At 37.0% G+C, this 13,266-nt stretch overlaps 1 protein-coding gene across 3 annotated transcripts; it reads left to right on the top strand.

Annotated features, from left to right (window-relative positions):
• The first annotated feature begins 5,700 nt into the window (after positions 1-5,700).
• On the top strand, positions 5,701-12,984 carry LOC149875950 (uncharacterized). 3 transcript variants are annotated; one of them, XM_090075975.1, is made up of 5 exons: positions 5,701-5,767; positions 9,026-11,845; positions 12,079-12,144; positions 12,403-12,459; positions 12,617-12,984. In XM_090075975.1, the coding sequence occupies exons 2-5, from the start codon at positions 9,055-9,057 to the stop codon at positions 12,934-12,936; spliced, it is 3,234 nt and encodes a 1,077-aa protein (XP_089932101.1). In that variant the 5' UTR covers positions 5,701-5,767; positions 9,026-9,054; the 3' UTR covers positions 12,937-12,984. The 3 variants fall into 3 exon arrangements, with proteins under 3 accessions (XP_089932101.1, XP_089932100.1, XP_089932099.1); XM_090075974.1 differs by having other exon boundaries at positions 5,701-5,773; XM_090075973.1 differs by having other exon boundaries at positions 5,701-11,845.
• Positions 12,985-13,266: the final 282 nt, after the last annotated feature.

Genomic DNA, 13,266 nt, shown 5'->3' with positions numbered 1-13,266 from the left:
CTAGTCATCCACTTCTTCTATAGCAAAGTAGCGAGGCTTTTTATGCACTTTTGCGTTCTAATTTATCTCTGTTTACGCATATGGTTTTTGTTTATTTCTATGTAATGATATACAAAAGAGTATTTTGTTAAAGATTATGCTGCAGGAGCTGCGTAAAAAAACTCTGGCGACCTTTCCTTAAGAAAAAAGCAACTGAAAGACATGTGCGCCTTAGAAAATTCAAATCGCGATTCACCAAATTAAAAGACGAAAAGAACGACCTTTAAAAGCTCTCACTAGACATTTGTGTTTATGATAGGCAATGCAGTTTTTGATTTTATGCAGCCTAACATTTGTTTCATCTATATCTTATTTTACGTTTATCTTATACTTTATCTTGCCTTTTTGAGTTTAGTATTTTGTGATGTCATGCTAAATAAACTATACTTTGCTAATTTTTATTTGAAAAAATATTCAAAAACTACCTGAATTATAAGCTAGATCTAAAGGAGGAAAACTACGCTAACTTTTCTTTAAAAAAAATATTTAAAAACTACCTTAAACATAAGCTATATCCAAAAGAGGAAAACTATGCTAACTTTTCTTTAAAAAAATATTTAAAAACTACCTTAAACATAAGCTAGATCTAAAAGAGGAAAACTACGCTAACTTTTCTTTGAAAAAATACTCAAAAACTACCTTAAACATAAGCTAGATCTAAAAGAGGAAAACTACGCTAACTTTTCTTTGAAAAAATACTCAAAAACTACCTTAAACATAAGCTAGATCTAAAAGAGGAAAACTACGCTAACAATTCTTTGAAAAAATATTCGAAAACTACCTTTAAACATGATTTAGATTTAATAGATGAAAACTACGCTAACATTTCTTTGAAAAAACATTCAAAAACTACCTTTAAACATGATTTAAATTTAATAGATGAAAACTACGCTAACATTTCTTTGAAAAAACATTCAAAAACTACCTTTAAACATGATTTAAATTTAAAAAAGGAAAACTACGCTAACATTTCTTTGAAAAAATATTCAAAAAGTACCTTAATCGAAAGAGATAGCACACGAAATTAAAAAGTTGCATTTAGTCATCCGTTTCTTCTTCATCAAAGTAGCGAGGCGTTTATGCACTTTTTATTCTCTAAGTTATCTCTACTTACGCAAATGGCTTTTGTTTATTTCAATGTAAAACTTTTCAAAAGAGTATTTTGTTAAAGATTATGCTGCAGGGGCTGTGTAAGAAAACTCTGGTGACCTTTCTTTAAGAAAAAGCAACTAAAGTAGATGTGCGCCTAAGAAAATCCAAATTGCGATTCACTAAATTAAAAGACATATACAACAAACTTTAAAAGTGAAACTATTTTTACAAGCGTATTTGGTAAAGATGAAATGTTCTTATGACATTTTAACGTTACGAAAGGGATTTTCTTCTGTTCAAATATTTATTACAATTTAAAGTGTTAAATAATGTTACAGAAACGACCTAAAACGCCTGTTGTATTAATTTAAACGAACAAAATAGATAAAAAAAAAGAAAAACTATCATTAAAAAAAAAAAAGTAAAAAAAGAAAAGAAATAGAAGTTGAGGAAAAATAAAAATAAGAACTTCTAACAAAGAGCTCTTCTTTTTATTTTTCAGATTTTAGATGCTTAATTCCTTGAATGAAAAGTTGAACTGATGACTCACTACTAAGGTTGTTCCTAGCCTTCCGTTCTCAAACTAGGCCATTCTGAGAGGCTGTTTGATTAAGTACCGTTGATAGTAGTATCGCACGTAAGAGACTTCTAAAACTCTGATTATTATTAATTCCTGGAATGAAGAGATGACTTCATACTCACTAACGAGGTTGTTCTTAGCCATCCGTTCTTAAACTAAGCAAAACAGTGAAGTTGTTTGATTAAGTATCACAGTTTGCTGATTTGCACATGCACCATTGCCGAAACTGTGATGCTTGGTTCCTTGATTGGATTGAAGAAGCTCATCACCATGCATTTTACAAGCTGTCCGTTGTTATGTTTTGCAATTCAGTGGTTCTGTTTTGCAATTCATTTTCTGTTTGTTTAAGTATCATCGATGGTGGTGTCGTGCATGCAAACTTTCCGAAACTCTGATGCTTGTTTTTCTTGAATGGAGAGATGAGCTTATACTTTAGGTGACTTTTAAAACTGCAGTAATTAGTGCCTCGAATGGAAAAACGAACTCATTCATTACAGACCAAGGTTGTTCCTGGCCATCCGTTAACATATTAGGCAACAGTACAGCGAAGCTGTTTGTTTTACAAGCTTTTGTCGTTTCGAGAAATCACTACATTAAGCATTCGATGGTGATACACGACTGATGGCCAGGTTCTGATTTTCGAATGAAAAGAAGAGTCGCATCCGACCACCGGTCGGCTTTCGACGCAAAACAGCTGTACACACTCGTCCAACGATCCAGTGACTAACTGTTGCAACGAGAAAGTTAGCTTTATTTGTCGTGCAGATTGTCCGCTTTGACGTAAAATGCTAGAAATTTGCTGAACGCTCGGTTTGCGCCGCCCAAGAGTCATTCTGTTTCTGCGTTGCCAGCGTCTGTCGGCTAAATACAACTGTAGACTCCGCGCAAGCTTTTTCACCGCAAAAGTTGTACAGAGCCACACCGAAGGCTAAAATCGACTTTAAGGTCGAAGGTTAAAATCGACCCTAGAGGTTTGAAAACGACGTCACGAAATTTTCAAGACATCATCGAAGAAAATTACGGCGGCCAGATGCAACTCTTAGTACTAACTCTACTAATCTTAGTACGTTAAGCATTCCAGTCGAGAGATCAGACGTTTTTTCGTCACCTAAGAGACCGGCCGATGCGTTTGCGACGCTGCGGAAAGAAAGAAGATGGCAAACCACAGGGTTGTTACCGTAACAAACCTCCGTGAGTACCTCCATCTCGAGTGGCTTTTGAAGAAACGTTCGTTTTAAACTCAAAGGGATGGTTGTTAAAGCTCACAAACGCCTGGTTAACGATTTTCTAACGGCAGACACCGTGTTTACAATGGATACAGACCGATTAACTGAGCCCAAAGCGCAAGATCTATCAGAAAACTCCTCTAGGTCGATGCAACGAGACGACTAGACACGTGCGTCTAAAGGCATTTTACAATTGAAGGACGCCCCTCGTGGGCCCTTTAACCTTAACACTAAACTCCTGCTTGATATCCTCGTCCCCAGGTTTCCAAACCGTAACCCCAACCCCCTCTAATCCTAACCCCCTTACCCTCTAACTCTCCCCCCTCAAAAAAACAAAAAACATAAAAAAGCAAACAAAACGAAAAAAAAACTTGCTTCCCTCCTCACTTTTAGCTCTAGGATGCAACACCTTTTTGCCGCCCCCGCTAGAAGGGAGTAGGGAGTAACGAAAGCTTGACATCAAAGTAGCGTTTCGTATGAGATTTGTTTGCCAAAATTTGAGCGTTTTTAAAAAAGCCAAGACTTCGTCAGAGGGGTTTCTTCTTTTCTCCTAAAGCTATCGATCGATTAAAAAGCTCAAAGCAAAGAAATTCAAAACAAAATACAAAAACGGGAAGTTTTAGTTTCTGCACCACAAGCCAAGCACTAGTTCAAACTGGAGATAATAAAAGGAAATCGAATGATCTCACTTCTCAAACCACTGAGCTGCCATTGGTCGGCAGTCTCTTGTTTGGAGACCATTGAGCTGCCATTGGTTGGCTGTTTAATCGTTGCGATTGGTCGGCAGTTTTATCGTTGGAGACCATTGAGAGATATAAAAGGAATTTTTTTTTTGAGCACAACATTAAACGTTAAATCGTTAGATGTTGTTATAAAGGCACCATTAGAATGCGATGTCCTCAAATATTTTCCTCGATATTTTAATAAGTAAACAAAAACAAAACTAAGTCTTGCAACTGGCGAAAACTTTCAATAAGCAAACAAAGCAACAACTTTCCTTTCGAGTTTTTTACATTTTAAACAAAAGACAAACAAAGAAAAAAAAAAAACAAACAAAAACAAAAACAAAAACAAAAAAACAAAACAAAAACAAAACAGAAAAGGGAGAATGAGTGAGTCGACTGATTTCGCTCAACTGTCTTAAACGAGAAGTCATAAACGTTTGCTTGTGCCAGCAAGTTGCAAATTAAGTTGTAAATGAACTGCACCGCAAAAGCTTAACCACAGTTTATTAAGCATATTAAGCCTTTGCTGACATGTTAAGACATTTTAAGCCTTTGCTATTATCATGAGGCTTTTGCTCCACGAGCCAAAAAAGTACGCTAGAGTTGACAAACTGCATCGCGGTCGAAAAGTGTAATTACGCCAACACTTTTATCCGTTTTAAGCATTTCGTTTTCGCACGAACAACAATTAAAGCAGCTCGTTGAGCTTAACGACGTTCGTATTTTTTTTCGAAGCCAAAACTTCGGCTATAAGTAGAATGAAGAGGCACTTCGAAAAACAACAAAGCTGTTCGCAGTCGATAGCAACGAGCGACAACATCTCTGCGAGTCTGGCATCAAGGTAAACAGTTTTTTTTTACATTTTCATTTGTAAGTGCCACTTTTGTGTACATTATGTATTCAAAAATTTCTTGCTGACGCTAGATTTTTCGTTTTCAATGAACAACAGTTGCAACCTCTAGTCGTTTGCTAAAACAGCTTGCTAGGACAACCAAATCAATCATATGTTGTGAAAATTTCTTTTTGTTCAACTGACTAAGGAAGATCGAGCGAACGCTTTTTTTTTTATAACTTGTTTGTATCATATTGCTATTAAGAAAACAGCGTTGTGTATACTAAACGTGACATAATTGGCAATTATCCGTAACTAAAAATAAGATAGAAATTACAAACTTGATACCATATTTTAATTACTCTAACAAAACTAGACGTCATCGCGTGAGAAAATAAATGTTCATAACACATAACCTATTTTTTTGTTTTTTTTTTCTTCTCTTTTTTCCTTTTAATCTCTTTTCTTTCGTCCAAAAAGCGTTTTGATTTTTGCCTCGCCACAAGCGATGAAATCGATAAAAAAACCTGCTCGGACATTCTCAATTCTCAACAACAAAAGCAATCAAAGTTCTAGCTCTCGAGCACGTGCGCCGACAGGTTGATGAAACCGTTCAAATATGCTCGATCGCTAGAATTTAAAGAAAGAAACAAGCCAGAAACAAACCAAAATAAAAAAAACAAAAACAAAAATGGACATCTTTAGAACGCTTAAATTTTATAAAATATTTTCCTCTGCGTTTTTAACCAGCTAAACTGTCGTAAAGTTTTTTCGGTGCAGTTCATTTAAAAAACTTAGTTTTCAACTTTTAAACGTTTTAGACTTCTCGTTTAAGGCAGTCGAAAGAAATGAGTCGACTCACTCTCTCTCTCCCTATTCGGTTTTGTTTTTGTTTATTTGTTTTTGTTTTTTCTTCGTTTGCCTTCGTTTGCCTTTGTTTGCTTTTGGAAAAGTTGTCGCCATGCGAGACTTAGTTTTTTTTTTTTTTTGCTCAAATTGAGCACAAGTGAGTTTCTAGTCTTGAAAGTGTGCAAAGTGTGGGCCAATCTGGTGGCTGGAGTGATGACACGTGAATGCTGGAAATTCCAGACTTTGAGCGGATTCAGCGTACATAGAAAGAAAATGTAGCATTCACGTGGGTCTCTCCTAAGCGTGCCATTGGTCGGTCTGCTGTCCTTAAGTACCCCCCTCCCCCCCCTCAACGTCACGTTTGCTCAACTTTCTCGGTCTTTGGCGCCCAGAGAAAGCTTGAGGAAGGATAAAAAATGGCGAGGTTTCGGTACTGCGTTTTCTGTTTTTCTTATTTGTTTTTGTTTGTTTGCTTGTTTGTTTGTTTGTTTGTTTGTTAATTTTTTTAATTTTTTTTTTTTTGTTTGTTTGTTTCGTTCGTTTGTTTGTTTGTTTGTTTCGTTTGCTTCGTTTGTTTTGTGATGTTTTGTTTTCCCTTCTTGATGGCACAAAACAGAAGCAAACAAGACTTTCGGTTATATTCGGTTATATTCGGTTCAATAAAAGTTTGTTGGTTTCTGCACAACAACAACAACAACCACAACAACAAAAGTCCCTCTGTCCCTCAAAAGCAGTTTCTCCTCTGTCCTAAAGAAGAGCCTCTTTGTAATCGATCTTGTCTGAATGCAGCTCTCCTTTTGCCTACAGGTTTTTATTCCAACCCTTTTGTTGTTGTTAGTGCCATGTTGTTGTTATTGTTATACTCTGTAAAAGCAGTTGTTGCTGTTGTACTTGTTTGTTGTTTCTAAAGACACTGTTGTTGCTGCTGTTAGCGCTGTTAGTAATCACCCACTTGGCTTGTATTTTTGTTTCTTGTTTTTGTTTTTTGTTTTATTTATAAACACTCTCTGAGTAAGTGATGCTGTTGCTGTTGTTGTTGTTACAGTTGCAATGAGTGTTTGTTAATGTTCCCCCACTTGGCTTGTACTTTTGTTTTCTGTTTTGTTTTGTTTTTTTTTTGTTTTTGTTTTTTTTTTCTCAACACTCTCTGAGTAAGTGATGCTGTTGCTGTAGTCGTTGTTATAGTTGCAATGAGTGTTTGTTAATGTTCACCAACTTGGCTTGTTTATAATCTATTTTATTTTATCAACACTCTCTGAGTCAGTGATGGTGTTGCTGTTGCTGTTGTCGTTATTATGCTTGCAATGGGAGTTGTTACTGTTCACCCACTTTGCTTGTTTTGTTTTTATTTCTTTATTTTATCAACACCCTTTGAGCCAGTGATGCTGTTGCTGTTGTTGTTGTTATAGTTGCAATGAGTGTTGTTAATGTTCACCCACTTTGCTTGTGTTTTTGTTTTTGTTTATCAACACCCTTTGTGTCAGTGATGCTGTTGCTGTTGTTCTTATTACAGTTGCAATGAGTGTTTGTTAATGTTCACCAACTTGGCTTGTTTATAATCTATTTTGTTTTATCAACACTCTCTGAGTCAGTGATGCTGATGCTGTTGTTGTTATTGTGCTTGCAATAAGTGTTGCTAATGTTCACCCACTTTGCTTGTTTTGTTTGTGCTTTTGTTTTTGTTTATCAACACCCTTTGAGTCACTGATGCTGTTGCTGTTGGTGTTATTATAGTTGCAATGAGTGTTAATGTTCACCCACTTTGCTTGCTTTGTTTGTTTGTTGCTTTTTTTTTTTATCAACACCCTGCGAGTTAGTGATGCTGTTGCTGCTTTTGTCATTTTACTTGTATTTATAGTTGTTACTGTTCAGCCACTTTGCTTGTTTTTTAATCTGTTTTATTTTATCACCACTCTCTGAGTCAGTGATGATGTTGCTGATGCTGTTGTTGTTATTTTACTTGCAATGATAGCTGTTACTGTTCAGCCACTTTGCTTGTTTTGTTTGTTTGTTTGTTTGTTTTTTTTATCAATATCCTCTGAGTAAGTGATGCTGTTGCTGTTGTTGTTGTTATAGTTGCAATGAGTGTTTGTTAATGTTCCCCCCCTTGGCTTGTACTTCTGTTTTCTGTTTTGTTTTGTTTTTGTTTTTTTTGTTGTTTTTTTTCTCAACACTCTCTGAGTAAGTGATGCTGTTGCTGTAGTCGTTGTTATAGTTGCAATGAGTGTTTGTTAATGTTCACAAACTTGGCATGTTTATAATCTATTTTATTTTATCAACACTCTCTGAGTCAGTGATGCTGATGCTGTTGTTGTTATTATGCTTGCAATAAGTGTTGTTAATGTTCACCCACTCTGCTTGTTTTGTTTGTGCCTTTGTTTTTGTTTATCAACACCCTTTGAGTCACTGATGCTGTTGCTGTTGGTGTTATTATAGTTGCAATGAGTGTTAATGTTCACCCACTTTGCTTGCTTTATTTGTTTGTTGCTTTTTTTTTTATCAACACCCTGCGAGTTAGTGATGCTGTTGCTGCTTTTGTCATTTTACTTGTATTTATAGTTGTTACTGTTTAGCCACTTTGCTTGTTTTTTAATCTGTTTTATTTTATCACCACTCTCTGAGTCAGTGATGATGTTGCTGATGCTGTTGTTGTTATTTTACTTGCAATGATAGCTGTTACTGTTCAGCCACTTTGCTTGTTTTTTTTTTGTTTTTGTTTTGTTTGTTTGTTTGTTTGTTTTTTTATATATCCTCTGAGTTAGTGATGCTGTTGTTGTTATTATGCTTTCAATGAGAGCTGTTACTGTTCACCCACTTTGTTTGTTTATAATCTGTTTTATTTTATCAACACTCTCTGAGTCAGTGATGCTGATGCTGATGCTGTTGTTGTTATTATGCTTGCAGTGAGAGTTGTTACTGTTCACCCACTTTGCTTGCTTATTGTCTATTTTATTTTGTCAACACTCTCTGAGTCAGTGATGCTGATGCTGATGCTGTTGTTGTTATTATGCTTGCAATGAGAGTTGTTACTGTTCACCCAATTTGCTTGTTTTGTTTTTTTATTTGTTTTTTTGTTTGTTTTTGTTTTGCTTGTTTTTTTTTATCAATACCCTCTGAGTCAGTGATGCTGTTGCTGTTGTTGTTGTTGTTGTTATAGTTGCAATGAGTGTTTGTTAATGTTCCCCCACTTGGCTTGTACTTTTGTTTTCTTTTTTGTTATGTCAACACTCTCTGAGTCAGTGATGCTGATGCTGTTGTTATTATGCTTGCAATGAGAGTTGTTACTGTTGTAGTTATGTCTGTCATTTGTCCTTGTTAGCAAGTTCTATTTGCCCTCTCTTGCCTTTTTTCAACACAGTTTCTTTCTTTGAGTCATATGGTTGCGAGATCCTCTCAAACTCCATCTCTTTATTTATTTGTTTCTTTTTTTTTTTTTTTTTTCTCATTCTCCTTCTCATAATAGCAATCACTGCTGCCACCATGCATGTAATGCTAGTTGCTCTCATTCTTTTTCATTTGCTAGTGGAAACTTTGTTTCTTCTTGTTGCTCTCTTTTCTTTCTTTTTTCTCTTTTGCAGAGGATTCGAAAAAACACAGCTCTTCCCTGCAGTTGTAAACATTCCAGGATTCCAGGATGCAGGCAGAAGAAAAACACTCTCACTAACTGTCTTCTTTTTTTTAGCATAAACCGTTGCAAACAAACACCTGAACATGTCTTCTTCACAAGAAAACAACACTGTTGTTGCCCCTTCTCCGAACTCTAAAGCGAAAAAAAAGAAAAGAAGGCAGTCACAAGAACAGAGAGACTTAAAGCTCAAAAACAAAGTCAGGGCCGCATTAGTTGCAGCGTGTGGCTCCGTAAACAGGGTTGTACCTTTCTATGGTACCAAGAAGAGGTACGCTGTTAGCTGTCCGATGCCTTTGTGCAAACATTCCTCCACAAGCATTAAAAGACACTTGACTAAAAAAGATCATTCTTGGACTTTGGATGAAGCTTCCATCTTTTACTCTGCAATGGTCAGGAAGTTTCAGCATGCTCGTCTCGAACGCAAGTCCGGCTGTCCAAAACCTTACCCCTGTTTGCAATGTTGGAAGTATTACGACCGACTGGACATACACTTGAAAGAGACTCATTTCTACGATTCCAAGACGATCAAACAAAAGATTGCAGAGGCAAAGCGATACGACAACGACAAGCTCTATGTCCCTCAATTTATTCGACCTGCCTTCTTTGGTATTAAGCCAGTAGCTGAACAAGCGTCTGCATCAGGCTCTGCATCCTCTGCTCCTGGGCCTTCCTCCTCTTTTTCTTCTCCGGTTCTTTCCTCTGATCCTCTTTTAAGCTTGCCCTCATCAGTTGCTGGTTCGTCCGAGGCTCCTTCTGCAAACCACTGCACCTCTGTAGAAAACAAAGAGCTGAACACCGAATCCGTCCTAGACTCTGATTTTAATTCCTTAAAGCACTTGGTTTCCAACTCCTCCGTCTTGACAGAAGATAAGAGACTCTTGTTTCAGCTGGACAAAGATGCTTTTCACTTTTATTACCAGTCAGCAGATGAGCTCTTCAGAGATTTTGAAAAGTGGCTTGTGGTAGCCAACAACAACACTTTGTCACAAGCAAAGATCTACAAAAATGCAGTTGTTGAAATATTGACATGTTGTGACAGCACGCTGACGCTGCACCCGAACGCTCTCACCAATTCCAACGTTTTGGAGGATAGATACTTTTCCATGCACTTTAAAAACATTCAGCTCAATTCCAAGCTGAGTGAACTTGACCAAACAAAAGCCATGTCTTGTCACACGTTGTACAACCGCCTTGTCTACCTTTGTCTCCTGTTTCGTTTCAGTGAAGCCAGGAATGTCTATTTCGGACTTTCTCATGAGGCCATCCGACGTTTGCGCTGCAAGGTGGAGGAGTTACAAAAAGTGCTGAGGCCCTTTCGTTCTTTGAGGAGGAGCCTTGTGAAAAGCAAAAAATGCATCAACATCATCAATGTCAGTTTGCTGAACGAATATGGCAAGTCTGCATACGTAAGACAGTTAGTGGAATCGATTAGAAAGCCGTCTCTTACACCGACTAGAGACAATGCTGTGTCTCTACGAAACCATCTTCTGCTCTCTGTCACTGTAATTAACAGTTTAAGAAAATCTAACATTGCTCTTTTAAACATTAGAGACTACATGGCTGCTGAGAAGAGTGAGTGTGGATATTGCATTGTGCAAGAGCGCTACAAAACAGCATACAAGTACGGAGCCAAAAACATTCTAGTGCCGAACGACTTGAAAGTGTTGATCGATATTTATTTGCTGAGATACAGAGACCTTCTTGTCAACGACTCTCACTACATGGCTGCAGACACCAAGACTGTTTTGGAGTTGAGCGACTGCTACAGGCCCCTTTTTCCATCGATGAGACCCAACAAAGACGAATGTGTGACACTCGGTGCAACTAGAGTGCCTGTTTACCAGATGGGTTCCTCTGCTATCTCCTCTTGCCTGACGTCCTGCTTCAGAAAAAGCCAAGTAAACATTCCCATGAAGCGTCTTACTCCCACTTGCATTCGCGGTTCGATAGCCACTTACTTTGCCAACAACAGCAAAGAAGATCGCGAGCGGTTTGCTACACTCTACATGAAGCACAGCAGGAACACAATGGATAGCTTTTATGTGTCCCAGTGGAACGCTGCAGAGGAGTTGCGCTTTGCCCTGGGCATCGGACAGTCCTTCGGAGTCATAGAGTCTTTGACTGTTGAAAAGTCTGAGAGACCACCAAAGAAGGAGAAGGATGTGATGGACTGGCTCCAAACTAATGCAGAGGAGTACGGTTTTCATGAGGTTGAGGACATCTTTGAGGAAGATTTAGACTCCGGTTCTGACTCTGAAGAATGTGCTGCTACTTTCAGCTGTACCACAGTGGTTCCGTTTTCTCCAGCTGTAGAAAACAATGTTCCTTTAGAGGATAGCAACGACCATGCCGTAGATTTCTTGTGTGAACCTACCTCAACTCCTGTTTCGTCTGTTCCATCTGAACAAACAATCGCTGGTCCAGTTCTTGAACTATCCCCTGCTCTTGCACAACTAGTTCCTAACGAACAAGCTGTTTGTATGGATGTAGATCAGACTCTAGCTGTTCCTGTTGGCACAGCTTGTTCTCCTCTTGCATTAACATTATTTCCTGATGAACCGGATTTTATTGAACACCATGCAAAACTTTCTCCAGTTTACTTTAATGAGCAAGTGGTTGCCAAACCTGTTTCTGCTTCTCCTTCTCAGCAAGTCGCTTTCTGTCCTTCAAAAGAGGTCTTTTCTGTTCCTCTGACTCCTAGCCTTGTTGCTTTTCAGCAAACATTGGCCAAACCCAGTTTGTTTCTTTCATCTGATCCAGTTTCAGCTGTTCCTGTCCAACAGGCTGGTACTGTTCTTGCAAAGCAGCTCTCACCTTATGCTGTTCAATCTGTTGGTAGCCTATTTAGCCAAAGTCTTGCCTCTACATCCAGAGGTAAATTCTTTTTGATTTTTGATTTTTGATTTTTATGCAAATCTCAACACGCTTTCAAAAAATGAAAATGCCCAAATCAACTCCTTGCCCTATTGTTATTGTTAGAGCTGTAAAAAAAACAAAACAAAACAAAAAAACAACACAGAAGTGTGTATGTATTTGTTGCAGGACTAATTCTGTGATTGCTTAAATGTTTATACAAGTGAATGATACTAAAACTGATTATGTTTTAGAAGTAAAAGATCCAAGAAGAAAAAAAATCAAGTTGGAAATGCCATCTTTCACTCAAGAACTCATCGGTAATGTAAAACCTAATTTATACAAAGATATATAAACACAAACCTCTTCTTGCACAATTTCAGATGGTTAACTGTTAACAAAAACTAGCCATCATTGCTAAGTGCACTTTTAGAAAGTTGTGTCTACCCGATTTCTAATGATGAAGTTAGAAACATCACCGTTGAAATCATGCACAGCTTGTTATCATCTCTAACACTTAGAAACTGTTGATGGTTTTTATGAATTAGAAAAATGAACATGGTTTTATTTTATTTCAGGATCAACTCAGCCAAGAACAAAGGAAAACAAAGCAGAAGTTAGCCAATGCCATTTAGGTAATCTTTCAAAAACCAGTTATTGCTATCAGTGCAAACAATAAGTCAACAAAAAAAAAATAAATAAAAAAACAGAATAAATCTTGTCTTACTTCAGAACCAAATGAATATTTGATTTAATCACTTTGTGTTATGACTTGAGTTTGTAAAATTTTAGATGAAATAGTTGAAGAGCTGAATGCTTGCCCTGGCCACAACGAATGGTTCAACACCAGAAGTTTTCCACGATGTGCAGCTTTGGTGTTGGCATACATCTTGCAAGACGTGTTTACAGATGTAAGCTCAAGTTGCTCGTACAAAGATTACCTTGGCATCTTGGCAAATCATAGCAGTGACAAGCTCATTCATGTCTTGCAAAAGTACTCCTACCAAAGCCATATTAAAGACAAAATTAAAAACATGAAGCTAAAAATTCAAAAAGAGGGTAGTTTAGAAAAGTTTGTTCAATATGGCAATATCGTGAAACCATTTATGTAGTTTAGATAAGTTTGTTCAGTTTGGCAATAAAGATGGGCCTTTTGTGTAGTTTGTTTTATCTATGCTTTTGCAAATATTTTTATCTGTTTCGCTAAAGACATAATAAACAAGAAGTTCTGTTAAACTGTTCTCACATTTCTTATTTAAAGATAGTTCAAACTTTTTTTTATCTTTAAAAAAAAAAAAAAGAAGTCGTTTTGTTATTCTGTGAAAACTTTTAATAGAGTTGCATTTAGAATTACTTCTGATGTTTTTAAGAGTTTGTTAAAAAGCAAAATAATATTTCCTGTGATGTTAAACTGCATAAGTGAAATTTAAAAAAGGAAAACT

This window comes from Hydra viridissima, unplaced genomic scaffold (assembly GCF_058129835.1).
Source record: "Hydra viridissima isolate aposymbiotic clone 2 unplaced genomic scaffold, HvirCarnegie_v1 scaffold_92, whole genome shotgun sequence".
NCBI lineage: Eukaryota > Metazoa > Cnidaria > Hydrozoa > Anthoathecata > Hydridae > Hydra > Hydra viridissima.
Note: the sequence above shows the minus strand (reverse complement) of the source record. Positions and strands in the feature narration are given on the sequence as shown.